General features: G+C 56.4%; 1 protein-coding gene across 4 annotated transcripts in view; it reads left to right on the forward strand.

Moving 5' to 3' along the window:
• The window catches only part of PHF19 (PHD finger protein 19), a 32,989-nt gene extending 11,566 nt beyond the window's left edge, over positions 1–21,423 (forward strand). For 3 of the 4 annotated variants that reach the window (XM_075905495.1, XM_075905494.1, XM_075905492.1), the window contains exons 5-15: positions 258–358; positions 2,465–2,613; positions 3,290–3,385; positions 4,134–4,202; positions 6,021–6,141; positions 8,390–8,457; positions 8,674–8,844; positions 10,608–10,695; positions 11,461–11,546; positions 12,128–12,223; positions 14,891–21,423. In XM_075905495.1, coding sequence (XP_075761610.1) covers positions 258–358; positions 2,465–2,613; positions 3,290–3,385; positions 4,134–4,202; positions 6,021–6,141; positions 8,390–8,457; positions 8,674–8,844; positions 10,608–10,695; positions 11,461–11,546; positions 12,128–12,223; positions 14,891–15,242 — 1,397 coding nt within the window. In that variant the 3' untranslated portion in view covers positions 15,243–21,423. The remainder of the gene's footprint in view (positions 1–257; positions 359–2,464; positions 2,614–3,289; positions 3,386–4,133; positions 4,203–6,020; positions 6,142–8,389; positions 8,458–8,673; positions 8,845–10,607; positions 10,696–11,460; positions 11,547–12,127; positions 12,224–14,890) is intronic. The other variant, XM_075905493.1, reaches the window with a different exon arrangement.
• The last annotated feature ends 2,284 nt before the right edge of the window (positions 21,424–23,707 follow it).

The raw sequence follows: 23,707 nt of genomic DNA on the forward strand, positions 1-23,707 counted from the left end.
ATTGACCCCCCCCCCACACACACACACTCCGGTTTCCATGGCTCCAATGCACCAGCGGCGGCCGAGCTGCGCCCGTAACGCTGGAGGCGCATCGAGAACCTGGCGCTATCCAGTCGGGGCGGCGGGATCCCATTCCCTCCGTGTGTGTGGCCGGGCCCCACCTGTGCACGCACCGCCCCCGCCTTCTCGCTGGCCAGCGAGTCTCCGTGCGTCCACAGGCCCGTGGCGCTCTGTACCCCTGACTCTCCCTCCTCTAGGGTACCACCAGCAGTGCCACATCCCGGTGGTGGGCAGCAGCGACGGCCCCGTGCTGACGCCATGGTTTTGTCGCAGATGTATCTTTGCCCTGGCTGTCCGGGTGAGTGTGGGGGGGGGGTCTGTGCTCCCCGTCCTGCGCCGCAGGGCTCTGCTCCCCTTCCGGTGCTGTGGGGGCCACAGCCCCAAATTGGCTCCTTCCCTCCCGGAGGCGGCCAGCCCAACAGGAACCTGCCCCGCTGGGCAGGCATCAGCGCATGGCTGAGGGCACGGTGCTTGTCATAGAGGGCGGCTGGGCAGGAAAGGGGCGGGGAGCCTGCCTTGGGTCGGGGACGCTGACCTGCAGAAAATTCAGTCGGGGGCCATGCACAAGTGAGAAGCGCAAAAAAAACCCCCAAGCCCTCCACTGAGGTGGCCCCGGACTGAGGAGAAAGATGCTCCCCTTATTCCCTTCACACACTGGAGCCTTGGGGGCAGGCTAGAACATCAGAACGGCCACACTGGGTCAGAGCAAAAACCCATCTAGCCCAGTGACCTGTCTGCCGACAGGGGCCAGTGCTGGGTGCCCCAGAGGGAGAGAACACAACAGGGAATCCTCACGTGATCCCTCCTGTCACCCATTTACAGACAAACAGAGGCTAGGGACACCATTCCTACCCATCCTGGCTAACAGCCATTGCTGGGCCTAAACTCCATGAATCTATCTAGCTCTTTTTTGAACCCTGTCAAAGTCCTGGCCTTCACAACCTCCTGTGGCGAGGAGTTCCATAGGTTGACGGTGCGCTGTGTGAAGAAAAACACCCCTTTGTTCGTTTTAAACCTGCTGCCTGTTCATTTCATGTGGTGATCCCTAGTTCGGGATTTAGTAGATTTTGTTTCGCCCCCCCCCCCATCCTCTCCCCCGGGCTCCGGGACCAAAATGAGGAGTGGGTGGAAGAGAGAGGGCTGCTGGGATGCCGGCTTGGGGAGGAAAAGTGCAAGAGGGAGCTGGGAGGGGAGCTCCAAGCCTCAGGGGCTGGAGTCAGGCAAGCGGGGGGCCATATCCGGCCCCTGGGCCTTAAGTTTCCCACCCCTTTGGGACTGATAGCATAGGGGGAGCTTGCAGCCGTCGGCACAGGGCTACAAGGGAGCCAGCTTGCGTCGGGGCTGCTGGTTCAGCACCCGCTGCCCACCCTGCCTTGTGCCCCATGGGCCGCTGTAGGGCACAGAATCCTAAGGCTTCACCCCGGCTGGGCTCCCCATGGGGGGCGGGGAGTCTCTGTGCCTGGCAGGGGGGACCTGCTGTGCTGAGGGAATTTACCAGTGGGGGGTGCAGGGGAGCCTTTCACACCAGCCCAGGGGAAAGGGACTTAACGCTGTGGTCCCTGCCTCCATGGCGAGCTCCTTCACGGCAGCTGCCTTCCCATTCGCTCCGGCGCCTGTCAGCGGCCAGACGGCCCCCGGGGGACCCTCGTTGCTACTGGTGTCTGTCGGGCGTACAGGGCAGCGCTGGGGCTAAGCCACAGAGTGTCGGGGGGGAGCGTCGCCAGGCCTGTGCCAATGGGATGAGAGACTCGGATCCCTGCTCTCGCTGCCCTGGGGGACTGTATCCCATTATGGATTGCTGCTCCCTTCCTGGGGGCCCACCCGCTGCCCTTTAAAGGGGCTATGCCGACCCTCTGATTGGGACGGAGCAGGCCCTTTTAAGACATTTCTTGCTCGGGAACCCAGCGGTGGTTGTCGCTGCGGCGGCGGTCGCTCCGGTGACCGTCGGTCGACGCAAACTCCCGGCCGATGGAACGCTAGGGGATTGCCTGTACTGACAGCGGAGCCCTGGGGAATTCGGGAAGGCAGTGACAGGGGAAGAGCCGTCGTCTCGGATACATACGGCTGAGCTGACGCTGGGATCAGCAGCAGGAGCGTCTGGCAGGAGCAGCAGTCGTGCAGCCTGGCACGCCTCCTGCACCTTTGTTAGACGGGGCACATTGGGCTTGACCCTCGTGGAGTTGTTGCCACGCTTCTCGGGGCGGGAGCCCATTTTGCAGGTGGGAAAACTGAGGCCCGGAGAGGGGCAGCCCCTGCCGGCAGCCTCGGGCTCGTCGAGTGGCAGAGCACTCTGACTCTCACCCATGTGGCCCCCAAACTCGGGGCCTGAGCCTGTGTCCTGCCCCTCCTCCCAGGCTTCCTCGCCCCTGGCTGTGCTGACCCCATGTTCTGGTTGGCCCTGCAGAAAGGGGGTGCCCTGAAGAAGGGAGCCATCGCCAGGACGCTGCACGCCGTCAAGATGGTGCTGTCCTACAACCCGGAGCAGCTGGAGTGGGATTCCCTGCACAGGACCAACCAGCAGCAGTGCTACTGTTACTGCGGGGGGCCTGGCGAGTAAGGCCCCGACTTCCCGCACTGCGCTCGGGTTTGAATGCGGCTGTTCGAGAACAGACGTAATGGGGTGACACCCCCCTCGGGTACCGCCGGGTCCTGGCCGGCTCCACTGGGCATGTGCAGCAGCCCATCGGGAGAGCCCCAACCTGGCGATTCCAGCCTAAATAGACAGGCAAAGGCTGCGTGACTATCCCCGCTCTATAGACCGGGCACAGAGCGACGGGTCTGCCCACGAACGCAGAGGAAACCTGTTAGCCAGCCTGGAACCCGTGTCCTGGTCCGTTGCCTTAACCACTAGGCCACCCTCCCTTGGGCCAGCGTGAGGTCGGTCAGTCCCCAGGGATGGCTTTTCTGAGCTGACGTCTTTGCCTCCTTCGAAAACTCCCTTTTAATGTAACTGTCGGTGGGTTTTCTAGCACCGTGGCACCCCCACACCCCACAGGCCTGCGTCTCCCCGGCCCTGCGCCTCGCACCCTCATGCCCACCAGCGTCAGAGGGGGTAGGCAGTTCTGCCCCCCCCCCTCCATTTTGCACACTGACTTCCCCCTGGTGTCGAACGCCTGCCCCACACGCAGGGCGAGCGCGACGTCCCCGCTCACCCGGAGGGCGCCACGTAGAACAAGGGTGACTAGTCGCCGCCCCTGCGCGAGGGCTCACGCCCGGCCTCTCTCCCCAGATGGTACCTGAAGATGCTCCAGTGCTACAGCTGCCGGCAGTGGTTCCACGAGGCCTGCACGCAGTGCCTTAGCGACCCCATGATGTTCGGAGACCGGTACGTCCTTCCCTGGCTGTTTGGCGCCGTGCGCCCCGGAGGGTTGGGCGAGAGTTGTGCCTGGGTGGTGTGTGTGCAGACAAAACCCCCTGTTGGGTCTTCTCTAGCTGGGGGGGGGGAGGGGACCCCATCCCCCGGGGAGGGACGGTAGCTGGGAGAGGGCCCCTCAAACCCTTCTTACCCTCCTGCCCAGGGCAGGGAGACGCGCTTGGCTGAGAGGATCACGGTGCTCCGGCAGCCTGGGCCATGCCACGCCAGGGCAGAGGCAGGCAGACGAGCCCCTAGTAGCTCCCCCCGCCCCGGGGTCCTGGTGGTGCACATCACAACCATGCGCGGTGGGCAGAGGAGAGTGCCACGATGGCTGGGAGGCAGCCTAGCAGGCAAAGGGGACGCGTCGGTTCCTCTCTCGTGGGCCCCTCTCTCCCCCAGCTCTGGCTGACCCGAAGGTCTGAATCGCTGGAAGGAAGGGAGCCGGGGCAGGACCCCGGAAGAGGCTGGAGGAGGGAGGGAACCCTGCAAGCTTTGCCCAGGGGAGCCGAGTGACGTGGTTTGCCAGGAGAACCCAGCCTGGCCTGCCCGGGGGGTGGATTCTAGCCCCCCGCTGCGAGCGGAGACTCCTGCCACAGCGCCGAGCCCCGCTGCCCCTCGGGGAGGGTGGGCTGGGGGCTGCCCCTCCCCAAGCCAGACCCTCGGGTTGTGAGAGGCTCCCCCGCCCATCCCCCGCCTCACCCTGCCTCTCTCTCCCTAGGTTCTATGTCTTCTTCTGCACGGTGTGTAACCAGGGCCCCGAGTACATCAAGCGCCTGCCCTTGCGCTGGTAAGAGTCGGCTCCGAGCCGCCTTGGGGCCAAGGGCTCGGGGCTCCCCGCGGGCGGCGTGAAACCCGCTGTCCTGGGCTGCCGGCCTCTGCCGGGGTGCTCTCCGGCGCTCCTGGAGCTGCCGGGTCTCCAAAGCGTCTCCATGTGGCCCCGGGCCGTGATGGTCCCTTGGTAGCCAAGCAGCTGTCCCCGCTGCAGCCGGGCGAGGGCATCGCCTTGGTGTGGGGCTGCTGCAGACAAGGGGGGCTCGGCTTTGGGGGCGGGGGGAGTGGAGTACGTAGCAGCAAGGCTAGGAACCGCTGCTCAGGTCTGAGATTCCCCACCCCGGCCTTCTGTAACTGGGGACATGGAAATGCAGCCAGGACCTATTGGTACGTGACTAGGAGCCTCTGCGGCCAGCCGTCCCCCTTCTGCGCTTTGGTTCTGACGTTCGATCAGCCAGGAACGCCCCTCTCCTCCACCTTCCCTGTAGCACGTGGCCGAACCGGCCCAAAAGCCAGACCACGAGGCCTGAATCCTGGTGCTGCAGGTTAGCGACCCGGCAGGACTCGGACGTTTCAGCACGGGGCAAATCTGAAGGGTTTGGCCAGCAGGGCTGCCTCACGGCCCCTTACTCCTGTTTTCTGGCTCCCCTTGGACGGCTTTAAACCGGCCCTTTGGCTGGTCCTCGAATCCACGGCTGTGCTTGTGCACAGTCGTACACTTGTGCTTGTGCACGTACAGTCAACCTGCTAGGACTCTCCAGACCCGCCCAGCATCTACAGTGGGGATCTGTCCGTCGCCCAGCCAGCGGCCCATGCTGCAGATCAGCACAGTCGGGTCTCCCGACGTTCTCCGGAGTCCAGGGTGCAGCCCCAGGTTTCCGTTTCCGTCTAGCGGGCAGTAGGGATGTCCGATCCCATTGGAAACATGAACCGGTTAAACGTTCAGTCCACCAGGATCCCGTGGGCAGGCCCAGTAGGGCTGGTGCATCCCCTGACCCGTGGCGAGGCATGGTGGGCCCGGCTGGGTTGGATGCCCCCTTCTCCCGCCGTGGCACTGTGGGCTGCTCCGGCCAGGCTGGACTGGGCAAAAGGGGGGTTCTCTAACTAAACAGAGCCTGCTTCGGCCAGGCCAGGCCCATCACACTGTGGGCAGGGGAGTGGGGGCTGCTCTGGCCAGGCTGGGCTGCTGGTTAACTGCTTACCTGGTAGGGGGTGATACTTACCAGGTAACTGGTTAACCCTTTACCTCGCTAACAGGCAGGTCAGGGAGAGGCCATATCTGCTGCAGCTGCAGGAAGGACAGGCGCTTGGCTGTCAGCCGGGTAGGACTCCCTTGGGCTCTGAGGTCTGCTGGGTGGGTCGCGTGGCGTAGGAGCAGAGACTGGCTGGAGCGGGGAGAAGGCCGCTGCCACGGCGGTGGCCACGCTGGTACCAGAGGAGAAGGCCGCTGCCACGGCGGTGGCCACGCCGGCGCCAGAGGAGAAGGCCGCTGCCACGGCGGTGGCCACGCCGGCGCCAGAGGAGAAGGCCGCTGCCACGGCGGTGGCCACGCCGGCGCCAGAGGAGAAGGCCGCTGCCACGGCGGTGGCCACGCCGGCGCCAGAGGAGAAGGCCGCTGCCACGGCGGTGGCCACGCCGGCGCCAGAGGAGAAGGCCGCTGCCACGGCGGTGGCCACGCCGGCGCCAGAGGAGAAGGCCGGCGCCAGAGGAGAAGGCCGGCGCCAGAAGCTCAGGGTTGCAAACCTGCCGCACGTGCAAGAGGCTCTGAAAGCTGCCCCTGGCCTGCTTGGGACCTGCAGCGTCTCACCGGCGTCTGTTCCCTTGGCTCCCACAGGGTTGACGTTGTCCACCTGGCCCTCTACAACCTGGGCGTGCAGAGCAAGAAGAAGTACTTTGACTTTGAGGAGATCCTGGCCTTCGTGAACCACCACTGGGATCCTTTGCAGCTCGGGAAGGTAAATGCAGGGGACCCGGGTCCGACCTGGGATGGCAGCTAGGACAGCCGGCGGTAGGGGACCATAAAAGCCCAGAGAGCCAGGCTGGCTCCTGAGGAAACGGGCCCAGGCTTTCCTTGGGAGCCTCCAGTCCTGTCTGCTCAGACAGCACCCGGGGCGGCTGGCGGGCGAGGGATGACTGCAGGCGTTGAATAGTGAGGGCGCAAGGGGATGAGCCGGGATTCGTGGCTCTCGGGCTGGCTGTCGGTGCGGAGGGGCAGTTGAATGGCAGAGGATTGGCGCGTGGGCAGGGGGGAGGGACAATTTCCGCCTTTCTGCGCCCTTCCTCCGAGGGCACGATGGAGAGGAGAGAAAACCGCCTTTGCCTGACGCTTCCTTGCGGGTCCTGGCGATTTCATAGAATCCCAGGGCGGGCAGAGACCTCCGGAGTCAGCGCATCCAGCCCCCTGCCCACAGCAGGGCCAACCCAACTCAGTCATCCCAGCCAGGGCTTTGTCCAGCCGGGACTTAAACACCTCCAGGGATGGAGATTCCACCCCCTCCCTCGGGAACCCAGCCCAGGGCTCCCCCGCTCTCCTGGGGAAATAATTTTTCCTAAGAGCCAGCCTAGATCTCCACTGCTGGAACTTGACACCAGCGCTCCTTGTTTGTCGTCTGTCCCCACTTTGCCACAGAGGGGTGGATTTTGTGGCGCTGGGTGGACTTGGTTTGTTGCCCACTTAGAAGCAAATCAGAAGCAGGTGTTTGTACAAGGTGCCCAGGTACTACAGAGTAGGGATGTAAAGGGTTAACTGGGAATCCTTCGCCTTACCGGCATGTCTACTGGGGTAGCCAGTGCCTGGCCAGAGCAGAACCCTGCTGTGGTGTGCCGTGGCAGTGGTATTTAACTAGTTAAACATAGGCTGTGTCTAGACTGGCAAGTTTTTCCGCAAAAGCAGTTGCCAGCTGTCTACACTGGCCGCTTGAATTTCCGCAAGAACACTGACGATCTCATGTAAGAAATCAGTGCTTCTTGCGGAAATACTATGCTGCTCCCGTTCGGGCAAAAGTCCCTTTCACGCAAAGCTTTTGCGCAAAAGGGCCAGTGTAGACAGCACAGATTTGTTTTGCGCAAAAAAGCCCCGATTGCGAAAATGGCGATCGGGGCTTTTTTTGCGCAAAAGCGCGTCTAGATCGGCCACGGACGCTTTTCTGCCAAAAGCGCTTTTGCGCAAAAGCCTCCGTGTCAATCTAGACGCTCTTTTCCGCAAATGCTTTTAACGGAAAACTTTTTTCCGTTAAAAGCATTTGCGGAAAATCATGCCAGTCAAGGACATAGCCATAGAGTTTAACCAGTTAACATTTCAAACGGGATTTTCCATTCCTACTACGGAGCTGGTGGTAACCGTTGAGTCAATGAGGCAGGGTGACCAGGGAGTCAGAGGGCACCTGGCTGGGGCATTACCAGGGACGGGATGGGACAGCCAACACCCAGGCCGCCGCGGTGCAAGGCGGGTTAACAGACACCCTGAAGTTAAGGTGGTGGGGTGCATTCTGGCATGGCCTAGGGGTTTCGGCCTGTCCCTGGAGAACTCCCAGTAGCCTCCCCGTTCCACCCGCTCCCTGGCGTGGATTCAGGTCGGGCAGATCTCTGGCCAGCAGCAGAGCGGGCCTTATAGGTGAGGGCGTTGATGGCAGATCTGCTGGAATTCCCATGGCATCTGCTTTATGGGGCAGGACTGCTGGGGAAGGGTTGCTTAGCCGTGGCAACGTTGCCCCCTATCCTAGCCTCCCCACAGCAGCCTGGGGGGGGCAGAACCAGAGGGCAAGGGACTAGCCTGGCTTTGCTGTCCAGGGCTCGGTGAGGTGCAGGAAGTTGGATCGGTCCTGTCGTGGGCAAGGGGCTGGACTTGATGACCTCCTGAGGTCTCTTCCAGCCCTAGGATTCCAAATCCAATCATCATTCATCGAGCAAAGCAAGGGGCAGGATTGTAAGCGCCCCAGGAACGCGGATGAGGCAAATCCAGCCGGCTGATGGCTGGAGAGTGAACGCGTTTGCATCTGGGCCGTCTCCGGGGTTTTGTTGCTTGTGCGTGTCTGAGCTTTACGATCAAACCGGCTTCGGTCGGGCGTGTGACGTGGGCTCCCCGCTCTGGTTAAGTTCTGAACAACCGCGGTGACTGCTGAGCTCGGCAGCCAGCCTGTGCTCTGTGCTTTGATCGCCTGCTCGGGGGACTGACATGACCTCTTGGCCAATGCTTTATCCCAGCTGACTGGTACCCCGGCCTCGGAACGCGCGTCGCACCTGCTCAACGCGCTCAACAGCTACAAAAGCAGGTGAGCTCGGGCGAGGGGGCTGTGGGATGCAACACTTCTAGTTCAAGCAGGAGTGGAAAATGTGGAAGGGCTGACGTGATTGGGTTTGATGGGCGGTGTGGAAGAGGGGGGTCGTTTCGCGTGGGGGGGGGGGACGGAGTTGTAACTGAGAACTCCCATTCAGAGCTTTCAACTGGCTCCTTTGTGGGGTTGGGGGGGTTCTTCTCTGCCCTCTAGATTTCTGTGCGGTAAGGAAATCAAGAAGAAGAAATGCATCTTTCGCCTGCGCATTCGTGTCCCGCCAAACCCCCCGAGCAAGCTCCTGCCAGAGAAAGTACCAGGCTTGGGCGAGAATGGCGCTTCGGAGCTGAAGAAGAGAGGAAAAAGCAAATACGCCCATAAAAATGGGTCTGTGTCCACACTTTCACTTCCTGCTAGCCCCCCCCCCCCGCCCTCGAATCTGGCTCCCCCAGGAACCCTGAGAGCTTTCCCGCCATAGAACGTCTGCTTGTCTTAAACGCCGCCACCGAAATAATCAGGAATGGGGGGCCCTGGACTATGGACCGTTCCTCGGGTCTGTCCCTGCAGCTACAGCAAAGCTTGATCATTGTTTCCTGTTTCACAACATACAGAGACCAATAGATAAATAGGCCAATGGTGGGAAGATAGGAGTTGCTATAGAGAATGTTTCTATAGAGAACTTTTTTCTGGGTGTCTGGCTGGTGAGTCTTGCCCACATGCTCAGGGTTCAGCTGTTTGACATATTTGGGGTCGGGAAGGAATTTTCCTCCAGGGTAGATTGGCAGAGGCCCTGGAGGTTTTTCGCCTTCCTCTGTAGCATGGGGCACGGGTCACTTGCGGGAGGATTCTCTGCATCTTGGGGTCTTTGAACCATCGTTTCGAGGACTTCAATATCTGAGATATAGGTGAGAGGATTATTCTAGCAGTGGGTGGGTGAGATTCGGTGGCCTGCATTGTGCAGGGGGTCAGACTAGACAGTGGTCTCCAACCTTTTTACACCCAAGATCACTTTTGAAATGACAGACCAAGCCAAGATCTACCGCCCCGCCCCTTCCTTGAAGCCCCGCCCTCTCTCTTCTCCTCCTCTCCATCACTTGCTATCCCCAATCCTTATACTGCTACTTTAAAAAAAAATTCCCACCATTCCTCGCAGCTACTCACCTGTGCTGTTGCTCGGTGAGTAGCTGCTCCTCAAATGAGGAAATCTAATGTAAATGTACTGTGCAGGCGCGCAGTTCAAAGAGGGCTCAAGAGCTACTCTTAGAGCCTCCGAGATCTACCGGTAGATCGCGATCTACTGGTTGGTGACCACAGGACTAGATGATCAAAATGGTCCCATCTGACCTTAAAGTCTATGAGGCGTTAGATTGAAATCTAGGCGCTCCTGCTGGATGGTTGCAGGGTAACGTTATTTTATTCTGTAGCGTTCAGAACCCAGAAGAACCCCAAAACAGAGGGAAACAAACCAGGCTGCTCCATAAGGGTACGTCTAGACAACAGGTTTTTGTCAACAGATACTGTCGACAAAGCTGTTGACAAAGAGCGTCTAGACTACATCCAGTTCTGTTGACAAAGCAAGCCATTTTGTCAACATGACAGTGTAGACGCAAAGGACAGTGTAGATGCAATAATGCCTTCTGTCCACAGAACTCTCATGTTTTTGTACCTGGTTGAGTGTAACATTGGCACTCTGTCGACAGAAGGCGTTATTCCTCGTAGAATGAGGTTTGCCGCTGTCAACAAAACGGCTGAGTTCTGTTGACTGTATGTCGACAGAACTCAGCGGTAGTGTAGATGCAGGTATAGTTTTGTCAACAGAAGTCCACTTTTGTCCACAAAACCCTGTAGTCTAGACACACCCTATGAGGCCACAACTCACATCCCCTTATTGTAACTAGCTTTCTGCAAACTGATCTCCTGCTTCTGTCCCCACCCTGCTAGGCGGCCAACAGGGCCAGGATTTCAAGAGACCACATGTAAAGCTGACAGTGTTCAAAGCGCCACGCTCCCCACCCTAGAATTCTCCCTGGCCGCTTGGAACCAAAGTAGACGTCTGTACGCTCCCCCCCTCAGGCCTGTTACACGATTTGCCATCTCCTCGAGACTGACTCTCGTTGTTCTGTGTTTGTGTGTGTTCTTTGCTTTCACAGTTTGCTGCCTCACGAATTTCAACAGCAGAAAAGGCGAGTTGCTAGAAGAAAAAGATCAAAATTTTTGTTGGAGGATGCTATTCCCAGTGTTAGTTTCTCACTATTCTTTTTTGGTTGGGTTACTATCCTTGATGTTGATTTTTAGGGTTGCATTATCGAAATTGCTTGCTCTTTGCTTTTCGAACTCTGAACCGGACACGTGCGCTGCTGCTACAACCCAGCATTGCGGGAGCTTGCGCACTGGGCTGTTTTTTCCCGCTGGTGCCGCCAGCGCGCTCCCCAGGCAGGAGCCAAGTGCCAATTTGCAAGTTTGCTCCTTCGGGCCACAAACTGGCCTGCTGATGCCGGTACCTGGCGTCTCCGAGCTGGGAGTTCCAAAGACTTTCCTTGGCCCAATCTAGGGGGGCTTGGAATGGGCCAGTTGAGGTCTCTGCCTCTTAACTTTCCAGCATGAGGTGTAGCAATTGAAACCGTTGTAAGGCTTTGACGTTGCCAGAAGCATCCAGTATAATTGTCCCCCGCCCTTCCAAACGCCCTCGCAGCTTCTCAGTTACAGACAAGAACCAGGTAGAACGGAGCCTCCGCTGGCTTGAGACGCCGGATTATTTTTTCATGGGAAAGAGCGGATGGGATTTCCCGCGGCGCCCCACCTGTGCGAAGGCTCCCGGCTCCGAACGGCTGCCTTCTGCCTGCCCGCTCTGCAGAGGAGTTGCAAGGGGCTGTCCCGGGCACAGGGGGCCGTCGGTGGAAGGTGGAGGCCAGCAGGGGAGGGATGGGGGACGCTGGCTGGGATGGCTTATGCCGAATCAAGGCCTGGTGTCCACTCATGACTCTCCTCCGCTTCGCAATGCAGAGCGACTTCACGTCGGCTTGGAGCACGAACCACCACCTGGCCAGCATATTTGACTTCACACTGGATGAAATTCAGAGCCTAAAAAGGTAAGCGGCACATCTCACCGTCAGGCACGACTGGCCCCGAGGACAGAGGAAACCCCAGCAGCTCGGCGCCTGCGTCTCCGCTCTTTGCTTGCTCTGACCACCATTCGGGGGGAGGGAGGGAGTTTGCCATCTTCGCTCACTCACGGGGGCGGGGGAGAGAGATCCGAGGGGCTGGATCGGACAAATTGCCGGTCCCAGATCTCCGTGAGGAATCTAGATGAGCTGGTGCCCCTGGAAAATCTGTCGCTTTGCCCAGTTGGGAAATGGAAGCGGGCGGTGGGGCGCCGTTGCTGGTGAAAGACCCGTCCGAGCAGCTCTGGAAGTCCCAGGAGGCTGCACTGGGCATGACGTTCCTGTCTGACGTCCGGGCTTTTAACACCCCAGGCAGTCCCCTGACTCTCCTGCTAGGGACACCTGCTGCTCTCCTGAACCGGCTCCACGTTAAGCTTCTGTTTGGAGCCGGATCCTGTCCCTGCACAGAAGGGTGTCTGCTACCGACCCAGCCAGAAATGCTGGGCCAGGCTCGCCCGGCAGCTGGCTGAGGTCTGGCCAGGACTCACTTCAGTCTCTCTTCCTTCCAGTGCCAGTTCCGGGCAGACTTTTCTTTCTGACCTGGATTCCACAGACGCTGCCAGCACGTCTGGCTCCGCCACAACGAGCCTGTCGTACGAATCGAGGTAAAGGGAAGGGCCGAGACCAGGTTCTTGCCCTTGGGTTTTGGCATTGATCTTAGCCGCTTTCTTTTCATCCCTGATGTTTTTCCATCCCCTTCCGGGATTCTCATTAACTCTCCGTTCGGCTTGTCCTGCCGGCCTCTGGTTTGCGCAGGGCTAGCTCTTGATCTGTCACGGGAAGTTCTCCTGGATTCTGCTGGGCACCCAGAATATTTCCGAGTGGTGCTCATCGTCCTTGGTCTCTGCTCTGACACGAAACGCAAACAGGATGCTGATTCACTGGAGGCCTATGTGCCTGGCTGCAGGAAAACCCAGTTCTGTTAGTGAAAATCTCTTCAGGAGCTGGTCCTCTAGCCCCTGGCAATAAGGATTTCAGCCGGCTTGTCTTGTCTGCCCACTGCACAGCTCGTACCCCCGGTGGGCGGGCGGTTTGTGGAGGGCCTGTTGGCGGTCACTACAGAGAAATGCCCATCGTCCTGCCAACCAGAGAGGAGGGAGAGAGCCCGTTCTCAGTGGTGACCGAATGGGGAGCAATGGTCTCAAGTTGCAGTGGGGGGGGTCTAGGTTGGAGATTAGGAAAAACTATTTCCCTAGACGGGTGGGGAAGCACCGGGCTGGGTTCCCTAAGGAGGGGGTGGAATCTCCATCCCTAGAGATTAAGTCCCGGCTTGACAGCCCTGGCTGGGCTGATTTAGTTGGGTTGGTCCTGCCTTGGGCAGGGGGCTGGACTGGATGACTCCTGAGGTCTCTTCCAGCCCTGGGGTTCTGTCTCCTTGGTGCAGCGGTGTGGTTAATGCAGAAGGACTGGCCCTGCATTCCTCCGTAAGCAAAGCTGCCCCGGCTTACCTGGAATTGATGGGGGTTGTTCCAGTCCTAGGGATAGAAAGACCTTGTGAATGTAACGAGTGGAGAGTTTTACTCTGCTTAGCCGTCTCCGCTGGCCTGCCCCTGCCCGCTCATCAGCTCTGCAATAAGGACTCTCGTAGCTGTGCAGAGCCCTGAGGCGGGGTTTGCCTAAAGCACGTCATGCAAATAAATGGATTAAGCCTCACAGGTTCCACGGGAAGCCGGCTCTAGCCTCAGCATGTCAAAAGGGCCACCAAATGAAATGAATAGGTAGCAGGTTTCAAACAAAAGGAAGCTTTTCTTCACGCAGGGCACAGTCAACCTGCGGAACTCCTTGCCGGAGGGTGTTGTCTGTAGCCTCTGTTTGCCAGAAGCTGGGAATGGGTGATAGGAGAGGGGTCACTTGATGGTTACCTGTTCTGTTCATTCCCTCTGGGGGCACCTGGCATTGGCCACTGTGGGCAGACAGGACACTGGGCTACATGGATCTTTGGTCTGACCCAGTCTGGCCATTCTTATGGGTTCATCTAGATGCACGTGGCCATGTTTGGAGAGGAGTCCTAGGATATGTCTACCCAGAAAAAGAGCCACAGCAGCGAATGTCAGCCTGGGTCTCGCTCGACAGGGCTAAAAACAGTGCAAATGTTTGGACAGGACTGCGGCCCAGGGTTCAAGACCCTCCCCTTTCATTGGGGGTTCAAGCCCAGGCTCCCCACGAGAGCCCAAGCGTCCACACTGCTGCTTGTAGCCCTGCAAACCCAATCCAGTGAACCTGGGAACTGAGTCTTCCTGCCGGGGCGGGGGTGGCGGTCTTTTGTGCCATGTGGACACGCCCTTAGCCAGCCTTAGGGATTCTAAGAAAAGGTAACATCAACCTTCTTCCAGCGCCCTCAGTGACGGAGACACCGAAGTTGTGAGCCCAATTCAGACACGAATCCCATATGTGACATGACCATGGGAAGAGGCAAGATTAGAACCCAGGAGTTCTATCATCTAGCCCTTGGGGAAGGTTGGGGGGGGGGTCTATACACTAGACCAGTGTTTCTCAACCAATGGTACAAGTGACATTTGGAGAAATCGGAATGTCCGTTTTGAGTTTTACAGCGTTTTTTATTTTTGTACTTTTTACACCCAAATTTTCATCGCCCGCCCGGCTACGATTAAGTTGTTTAAACAAATGTGTTGCAATGGTAGAAAAAAATTGTGTGTCTGAAAACTGTAGGTACTAGGGGTACTTACAATTTTTTTTTTTTTTTAAATGGAGTACTTTATAAAAAGAGGTTGAGAAACACTGCGCGAGACCCCACGTCTGCCTATCCTGTAACTAACCCGCAGAGTTAGTCTTACAAGGGGAGCTGCCTTTCTTCCTACTAGTCAGCCCTGGAGTATTAGCTCCTGGCCTGAAACCTGGCACGTCACTTCTTGACACACACAAGGTCAGCTGGGATGGGAAACCGAAAACGAAAAAGCCGCTGTCAGTTGCAAACGTCCTCTGTTCTCGCAATTTGGCTGACTCAGTGCAGGGTTCCCTGCAAGCGGAGTGCTTGAGTTGCCACCCAGGAGAGATTGACGTGCCACTCAGCTGATTAGCAGAGTCCCCGCAACCGGCTGTGTGTGTTTCTAGTGGTGGTGCACACCTGCACATGGCTCGGCGCACAGAACAAAATTTATTCTGCGCTGGGATGGAAAAAATGTAGAGGGAACCCTGGTCGGGAGCCCTGGATCTTACCAGGCATGCGTCTTGTCTCGTGGTCTGCGCTGCTGCGTTGTTGCATTTCTCCTATCCCACCCCTTCTCTTTCTCTCCCCCCTCCCTCTCCCCCAGCAGGAGGAACATGGGCAGCCGGAAACGGAAGTTGGCGGTGAAAGCCTATGCCCCCATAGGGGGGAAGAGAAAAGGCGTCGAGCAAGGCGGGCACCTGACCGGCTGCGCTTCGGAAGGCAGCGAGGCGGCGTGCGCCCCGGAGCGCCCGGATGACGGAATCGACAGCCACACCTTGGAGAGCATCAGCGAGGACGACTCCTCCCTCTCCCACCTCAAGTCCTCCATCACCAACTACTTTGGAGCAGCCGGCAGGCTGGTGTGCGGGGAGAAGTACCAGGTGCTGGCCCGCAGGGTGACGCCGGAAGGGAAGGTCCAGTACCTGGTGGAATGGGAAGGGACAACCCCATATTGATCCCTCTGGCTTGGACCAGCCCGGGGAAACCTTACCTAGATCATCTACAAAACCCGTGACCGAACCCAAGGAGGTGAGGGATGTGGAGGAGCCAGGCTCCTGCGGTGGGCGTGCACCGATGGGGGAGGGCTTTGAAAGCTCTCCTTGCGCTTAGCGCAACTTGGGCAGGAGAGGTGTGACAGGAACGCTTCACCGTCTGGAGCAGGCGCTGCGCCGGACTTAGGACAGGGGCTAGCAGAGGCAGTCGGACGCGTCCAGACGTGCGGCGAGCTGCAGCATCGGGGGGGCTGAAACGGAGAGACTTCCTCTTGTGAAAGATGGGTATTCGATCAGTCCTGGAGACAACGGCCGTTACCTCGTGATGCTTCCCTGAGGGACCTTTTGGCTGAGCCAAAGAGGAAATGAAAGCACATAATGACGGGGCTTCTCATCGTGACGCTCTGCTGCGCCAGAGAAGCCGGATAGGCCCGGCCGATCCACCCAGCGTGGGGCTAATGAGAAGGCAGGAACGAGAGAGGTTGGAAGGGCGACAGGCAAACCCATCCGTACGGCGCTCACCCCGTCATCCCCTCTAGTAACCGTAACAAGGCTGCTCTGCAGAAGAACCACCGCGAAGTCCGCCCGTGTCTTCTCACATCAAGCCTTAAAGAACAGACCCAACTGGTCTTGTTACTAAAGCAAAAAGTACTTGCCTAGCCCGTTCTATAAGGCCTAAGCACCTGAGTATCACGTTCTCGGGCTGATAGAAATCGCTGGGCAAGCTGATTCCTGCCAAAGCAATTGTATCGTATTTACCCCCTCCTCGTAAACACTGCAATGAATGGATAATTTTAAAAGAGCACAGTTGCCCTGTCTGTGTAGATCTAGATACTTTTAGGCCTGTCACTACCAGCCTTCCCAGCCACAGGACCGATTGGCATCCCGGTTGCTCTTGTCCCATGACCGCGCGATGTAAAATGATGCGGCAGCTCCATTGGCTTATTTTTCTGACAATCACAGTCTTGGGATGACGCCGATGAGGTGAGCTTGCCTTCCGGCCGAGAAGGGCGTTGTTTTGCACTGGTGGCGCCTTCACTGAAATGGACGCTGTGGCGTGTGTTTTTGAAAAGAGCGTTGTGATAAATGCTGCCACACGAGTGGATACGTCTCTCCACCCCTCTCTTCCCCCCGCAAAAAAAAGCCCCATCCAGACAAAAAGCAAAAGAAAGGAAAAGTGGCTGCGTTTCAGTGAATGAAAGATAATTGTTTGGGTAAGGAGAGGGAATTGCTGCTGCTGCTTTTGGATACGTAACAATACCTAATGCTATTTGTACTTCCCGACATATACCAGCTGAACCAAATCTTTCTATTTAGTGCTGCATGATTTCCGTCTTTGTTGCTTTTGCATCTAGAGTGGAAAAAGAGGATGTAGCCTTGCAGGGCAAGGAAGGGAGAGGAAATGCAGTAGCTTGAGAATCAGAAGAATGAATGTAATAAATTATTGGAAGGCGAGCCATGTTTTCCATTCTGGGATTCAGAAAGTGACTTGCTAAGCTGAATTCTGGGATTCAGTTTGCCTGCCTAATAATTGCCACTCTTGTCTAACAAAAGTGACGTTGTCAGGTAATTTGGATGCAAAATTTAGGCTGTTTAAAAATGTATCTATACTTTTACACACTCTAATAGCAGTAGCCATGTTTTTTAGATGATTCTTTTAAACATTTAGTGAAAAGTTATTCACATTTGCTAGCCGGGTGGTTATGAACCCAGAGTGAAACTGACAATAAACAAGTGACTAGTTGGGTGGGGTTGTATATTTTTATTGGGACAGTTTTTGATGCTGAAAGACAAGCTTTGGAGATGCACGGAGCTTTACTTCAGATAACCTGAATGAAGTTGGTCTGATCCAAGATACAACTTCACCCCACTTGTCTCTCTAAAACAATGGGACTACCACAGCTCGGACAACACTGCAGCTAAACAAAAGTGAAACTGACAAGCCTTCTTGACATTGTCCGAACTGAGTGAAATACACAAATGTAAACATCATAAAGGCAAAACAAACTAGAGTTTGCAAATTTTCACCTTTAATAACCCTGAAAGGACCTGACTGAAAAGATGAACTGAAAAGCTCGTTTTGTTAGGGAAGGAAACCCCAGCTTTATTTAAGATCACGAATCATTCAGTGTGTAATTCTCCCCTAACTGATGCTGGTGTAAATCAAGAGTAAAAACAGGTGAGAGGAGAAAATTGGGCTCCGTTTTTAAGAACATCCATAATAAAAGCAGCACTTCCCCATTGACAGCCAAACGAATGGCACAAGATCACCTTAACTGAACGGGCCGGTGTTACAAACCAAAGGCCCAAATGATGTGAGTTAACGTAAATCATGGATAACCCAGGTTGTTGGGTTTTTCTTTAAATGTAGCCCTCAAAACTTGAATTAAGGTTTTCTGTAGCCCGAGTGGATCATATGGCTGAGACCTAGAATGGTGCATACTGCTCCTTTGCGGTGTTTTGCGAGTTAGAGATGCAGGGCCAGATTCTGACCAAATGTACATTGGTGTGTCCGAAATATTTCCATCGCTTTCAGTGGAGTTTCTCAAAATTTTCTCCGAGTAACTAGGATCAGAATCTGGCCTGTCATCAGCTGCTATAACAAAAGATGTGCCTGAGTGTTCATTGTAGCAGGGTTGTTGTGTTTGTTTGTTTTTTAATTCAAGCCTTTCAATTAATTTGTCAGTAATTATCTTAGCAACTCCTTAATGGAAAAGCTGCCACCTGTTCGTAAAACGTGGAGCCTGGCACTGAGACTGGATTTGAACCCAGCAAATGGAAACTGTGACTTTTTAAAAAGTCGGTCCATAGTACATCTCTATGTTGTACTATATGTTGAGGCTTGGTCCTACGCTACTGTCTTATGTGGTTACACCAACATCATGCAGGATTTTCCACACCCGTGAGTGATGCAGTCACAGGCACCTAATGGCCGGTGTAGCTAGTGCTGTGTTGACGGGAGAGCATCGCTGGTGAGCATAGCCCATGCCTGTCAGGGAGGTGGTGTGTCAATGGGGGAAGCGCTCCCGTTGCTGTAGGTAGCGTCTTCTCTCTAAGTGCTGCAATGGCGTAGCTACACGGCCACTGCAAATGCTCCCGTCGGCTTCCCTTACTCCTGGCAAGAGCAGGAGTACTGGCCGCCAGCAGTGGCACCTGCTGAGTTCCATTGAGCGAGTCTTAACTAGACTCACTCAATTGAACCCCAGAAGATCGATTGCAGCAGCGGCCATCTTCCTCAGAATGAAGACTAGGGATGTGAAGGACTAGTCGTCTATATCTGATAAGCAAAAGCTTATTGGATAGTTGACATACTAGTTAATTAGTCGCTTCCTTCCCCCCTGCCCCACTTGCTGCCTCTATCAGAAAGAGGCAGCAGTGAGGGAACGGGGCGCTTCAAAGCGGCCGCAAAGCAGACTCCCCCGCTGACCCTGGGCTCCATGCGGTGCTGCCACTTTGAAACGCTGCAGGGAGCTTGAGTCTCCCGCTGGTCCCATGCTCCCCACAACGCTTTCACCTTTGAAGTGAAAGTCAAAGGCAGAGGCGCCCTTATGAACAAATCAAATAGTTGATGCAAATTGCATCGACTATTCGATTAGCTAATTAATCTAAATTTAGCATCCCTAGTGAAGATGTGGCCGGACTTGGCTCCTGAATCTGCATCAGAGCCATGAGGGAGGTGCCCTTGGGTCTGCTTGCGTGGCTCCAATTGTAGGATTTGGGTCTTTCAGTACCGGGTGGTGTTATTTTTGATTCGTTCACCTAGGACCAGATCCAAACCCCACTGGAATCTATAGGAGTTTTTTCACTGACTTCAGCAGCGTTCGGGTCAGGCCCTATGTCATTTTGCATCCTTTTGAGCACAAATGTTTCGGTTGAGTTGATTTTGTGTTTGCTGTTCCCAAAGGTGGGCTTTTTTTTTTAACGAAACAAAACCTATTCGAAGTACTGTAGCTATTACGTGTCCTGTGAAATACGAAAGTGCTTAGAATGCATGTTTATAGCCAAAGAGGCAATATGAAAAAGACCCTTTACTGAAACCGCGCCTTGTTTTCAGCACATACTCAGGATAATCAAGAGATGTTGAGGCTTTTGGCTTCAGAAATCTCCATCTCTGGAGATATTTAAGAGCAGGTTAGATAGACGTCTATCAGGGATGGTCTAGACACAGCACTGGGTTCTGCCGTGAGGGCCGGGGACTGGACTCGACGCCCTCTCAAGGTCCCTTCTAGTTCTAGTGTGCTGTGATTAGAAAGGATCAGTGGGAACATAACTCCGTTCCGTCTGTGTTTTCAAAGTGAGGCCCTACCGTCGGGACCCTACCCATCGCCGTTCGGAGGGGGAATGAGACAAACAAGAATGAGTCTGCTGGGAAAGAGAGTTACTTGTTAACTTCAGTAGGTCCTGTCCGTGCAGCGCTCATAGCATGATCAAGGCACGTTGTACTGAAGCGCTTAGACGGGTTTGCATGCTGCTACCCCTGAAAAGACAGTAGTGGAAAGTCAGATCCTCCTTTACGTACCTGTCAAGACCTGAAACTCTCCCTGACGTCAGGGAGCGTCACCGGGGAGAGGTTTGCAGAGCTGGAGGCCAGGGACGCAGAGCCCTGTGTGCGACCCAGCTCTCTTCTGCGTAGGGATGTAAAATCCCGTTTAATTGCCTAACGGGTTAAACGTAGCGTTTAGCCAGTTAACCGATTTAAAGGGGGGCAAACGGGGGAGGGGCTGGAGCAGCCCCGTCTCCCCCACCCACTGCTGGAATGGAGTGCCCCCCCCCTCTCCCCGCCACAGGCATGGGCTGCTCCAGCCTGGCCAGAGCAGCCCCAGCTTGTGACCTCATTTCCCACCTGCCCCCACCCCAGGCAAGGGCTGCTCTGGTGTCCTGGTGGCAGCATCCTGTCCACAGCTCCCCCCCCCCCCCAACCTTAACCTGTTAAACCTTCACCTCGCTAGCTCTGCCCTGGGTGTTGGGGGAGCGATCCGCTGCTGCACAGCGAAGGATTCCCGATCCTGCCAGGGGAGGCCTTTCTGGGCATCTCTCACGTGTGTCCGCCCCCTCTGGAAGCCGCAGAATGGAACTGTCAGAATGCGGGGCTCCGGCAGAGCCGGCCGGGGAAGGCGGTCGGGAGAGAAAAGCCATTAAGAGCCGCCCCCTTCGGAAGCCCTCTTGTTTCACGGTGTGTGGTTTGTAGTGCGGCGTTTGGCTCCTGCGGCAGGCAATGCGGCTCTCAGTGGGCCGTGGTCTCTCTCTGAGGCCAGGTCTGCACTAGACCCGGCGGCTCGGCTTACGGTTTGCAACTCCAGTGACCTAGAAACTGGAGTTCGCTTACCTTAAGCCGAGCTTGGTGGCGTCCCCTCAGCAGGAGGCCGACGGGAGCAAATGTTCCCATCGGCTTCCCTTACTCCTGGCAAGAGTAGGATTCCGGCCACCGATGGGGGGGGAGGGGCGCCCTCTGAGTTTGATTTAGCGGGTCTCAACTAGACTCGCTAAATCAAACTCTGGAAGATCGATAGATCGTGGGCAGCAGCGATCTTCCGTTTGAGCGCAGACAAGGCCTGTGAGAAATAATTGCGAAGCCGAGCACCCTCACGCCTTCCCCAGCAGTGCTGACTGGGATCTCTACCTGCTCCTTCGGGCCCAGTGGCACGCGGGACCTTGTCACTGGTGGAGCATTGCGCTGTTCTCATGGACGTTTGCCACCGAATGATCGTTGAGAGTGCTGCCCTTTTCACAAGTGCCTACAACGCCCTTTTCATCCTCAAAGTCCCAGCCAGGTATGGAGGAAGCCGGGCGGGACAGACAGGGCAGTAACACCCCGAGTTGCAGGGGGCAGCTTTTAATAGTCAGAGTCCTCCGCCATTGCGCACTTCAAGAATGCCTGTGCTGTGGGACGGTGCTTTTATTTTAGGCCCTGCAAACCAACCTCTTCCCCTCCCCTGCGTCTGTCCCAGAGAGGGGGATGTGGAGCCTTGAAAAGTGCTTTGTTCCAGAGGATACGTTGCATTAGTTCTAATAGATCTTATAATAATTCTGTGCACCTTCTAAAGATTTATGATTTTAAGTTGCTGCTTTTAATAACCAACTTTTTGTTATATTCGAGTTGTAATTAATATGTCGGATGTACAATTAAAAAGTCTTTTTTAACGTCCTTGACTCTTTATCGTGTCCGTTATTGGTCATGTGGCCGTGAACCCTAGAAACTGGGCGCAAAAGCCACGTGCTGTCCGCCAGAGAGTGACAGCTTGTTATTTCTAAATGTCTAAGGCCAGCAAGTTTAAAACAAACAAAAGGCAGTTTTTCTTCACTCAGCACACAGTCAACCTGTGGAACTCCTCGCCAGAGGATGTGGTGAAGGCTAGAACTTCAACAGGGTTCAAAAAAGAGCTAGAGATTCCTGGAGGTTAGGTCCATCAATGACTATTAGCCAGGATGGGTAGGAATGATATCCCTTGCCTTTGTTTCTCTGGAGGTGGGTGACAGGGGAGGGATTACGGGAGGATTACCTGTTGAGATCCCTCTGGGGCATCTGGTATTGGCTACTGTGGGCAGACAGTATATTGAGCTAGATGAACCTTTGAGCTAACCCAATCTGGCCATTCTTATGACAAGGAATCGCAGGCTCGAGATGCAGACTGGCACTTGTCAGCATGCATCTGCTCGCTCTTCCAGGGACGTAACGTTTGAACTTGGGCAGACGTGCCTCGTTTTACCCTTGAAAAGCCCCACTTCTCTCTGGTGTTCCTCCTGGCCCTACTCCAGGCTGCCAACTCTGCAGGACGGGATGCATACGGGTAAGTACGCTCCGGACTCGGAGGAAGAAATGCCACCTGTTGAATTCCCAGCACAGTTCCCTGGAGCGCTGGGGGGGGGTGGTCCAGGTAGTTCTGTGACCCAGTGCAAAATCTGACAGGACTCGGCTGCATGAGGAGCTGTAGCCAGGATTATGACACATGCTGCTTTCATCGGCCGTGCGTAAATCTAGTCGTAACACGCAGACTGGCGTGGAACGACGTGATTCTCAGCTTGCAGGAACTCTGCTGAGACTCAACAGCGACATCCCAGAGCCCATGAGAAGGCCCAGGAGCCCTGCCTCTGTGCAGTGGGGGACCAGCAATCTGTCCGCGCACTAGAGAAGTGGACTAGAGGCGCCTTTTTTCAGTCCCGGGTGGTCCTACGGCGCCGTAGCGTGCGTGCAGGGTGCCTACTGTGTGGGGGAGGAGGCCCGTGATTTCCACTAGCCCTCGTGTGCTTTGTACGGCAACAAGAGTCCTCTGGTCCCCGAGGCTGAGCCATGTGAAGGATCCTTCCAGCGGGGCCATTGAGCAAAGGGAGGCTCATTGAGCACGGCGCGACGTTGGAGGTATTTTAACCACTGTGAGCTGGCCCTTCCTGTAACAGGGCAGCTGCCCTGTACTGGCCCCTTAAGAGCCAAACCCCAGCCTGGAGCAGGCCCGGGGAGTTCAGCCCAGCTGGGCGGCGTTGGCCAATTAAGGCCCAGCTGGGGGCTATAAAAGGGAAGGGCTGCTTCAGCCAAGGCAGTGTGAGCCTGGCTGCCGAGGGAGCAGGACGCTCTCTGGAGCTGGGGCAGGGCTAGAGAGTCAGGCTGGGCCAGGACGCTTGGACAGCCAACCGGCCAGCCTGCTAGGCCTGCGGCAAGGCTGTAAGCCTGGCTGCCGAGGGGGCAGGATGCTCTCTGGAGCTAGGGCAGGGCTAAAAAGGTAGGCTGGGCCAGGGCGCTTGGACAGCCAACCGGCCAGCCTGCTAGGCCTGCGGACAGGCCTGCTGGAGAGACACCAAACCCCCGGAAGGGGGGCTCAAAGCGAGTGACTTGGGCACTGCCGGAGGGCAGTGTGGTGAAGAGAGCAACGCGACCAAAAGATTCCAGAGGGGAAACGCCACGTGAGCGGAGGCCTGTGCGGGCGGAATGGACTGATTCCGGGGACAGACGACGGACCCCCGCTACGGTGGTGAGTGACCCCCTCACACTTCCCTTTGAGTTTAAGGAGTAGGCGGACAGTAGAGGGTAAGTCGGAGTCGGGTCATGCCCACTTTGGACTCGGGGAGCTGTGGAGGCAGAATGACTTTCATGGAACGTGTCCCTAGGGCATGGGCCAGAGGGCGACTTTTCCATAGAACACAAGAACTGGAAGGGACCTTGAGAGGTCAAATCCAGTCCCCTGCCCTCACGGCAGGACCAAGCACCGTCTAGATCAGGGGTGCGGAACTTCAGGCCCGGGAGGCCGGATACAGCTCCTGGCTTCCCTGCATCTGGCCCCTGAAGCTTGGGGCTGCCCCCAGCATTGGAGATCCCGTGCTGGTGAGGGGTGTTTGTTTTTTCTCATTTGTGTGCGGCCTCCTCCTGATTTTTCTGAGTCAGTGGCTCTGACCCAAAAATAGGTTCCCCACCCCTGATCTAGACCATCCCTGACAGG

The sequence above is a fragment of the Pelodiscus sinensis genome, chromosome 22 (assembly GCF_049634645.1).
Source record: "Pelodiscus sinensis isolate JC-2024 chromosome 22, ASM4963464v1, whole genome shotgun sequence".
In the NCBI taxonomy this organism is placed as follows: Eukaryota; Metazoa; Chordata; order Testudines; family Trionychidae; genus Pelodiscus; species Pelodiscus sinensis.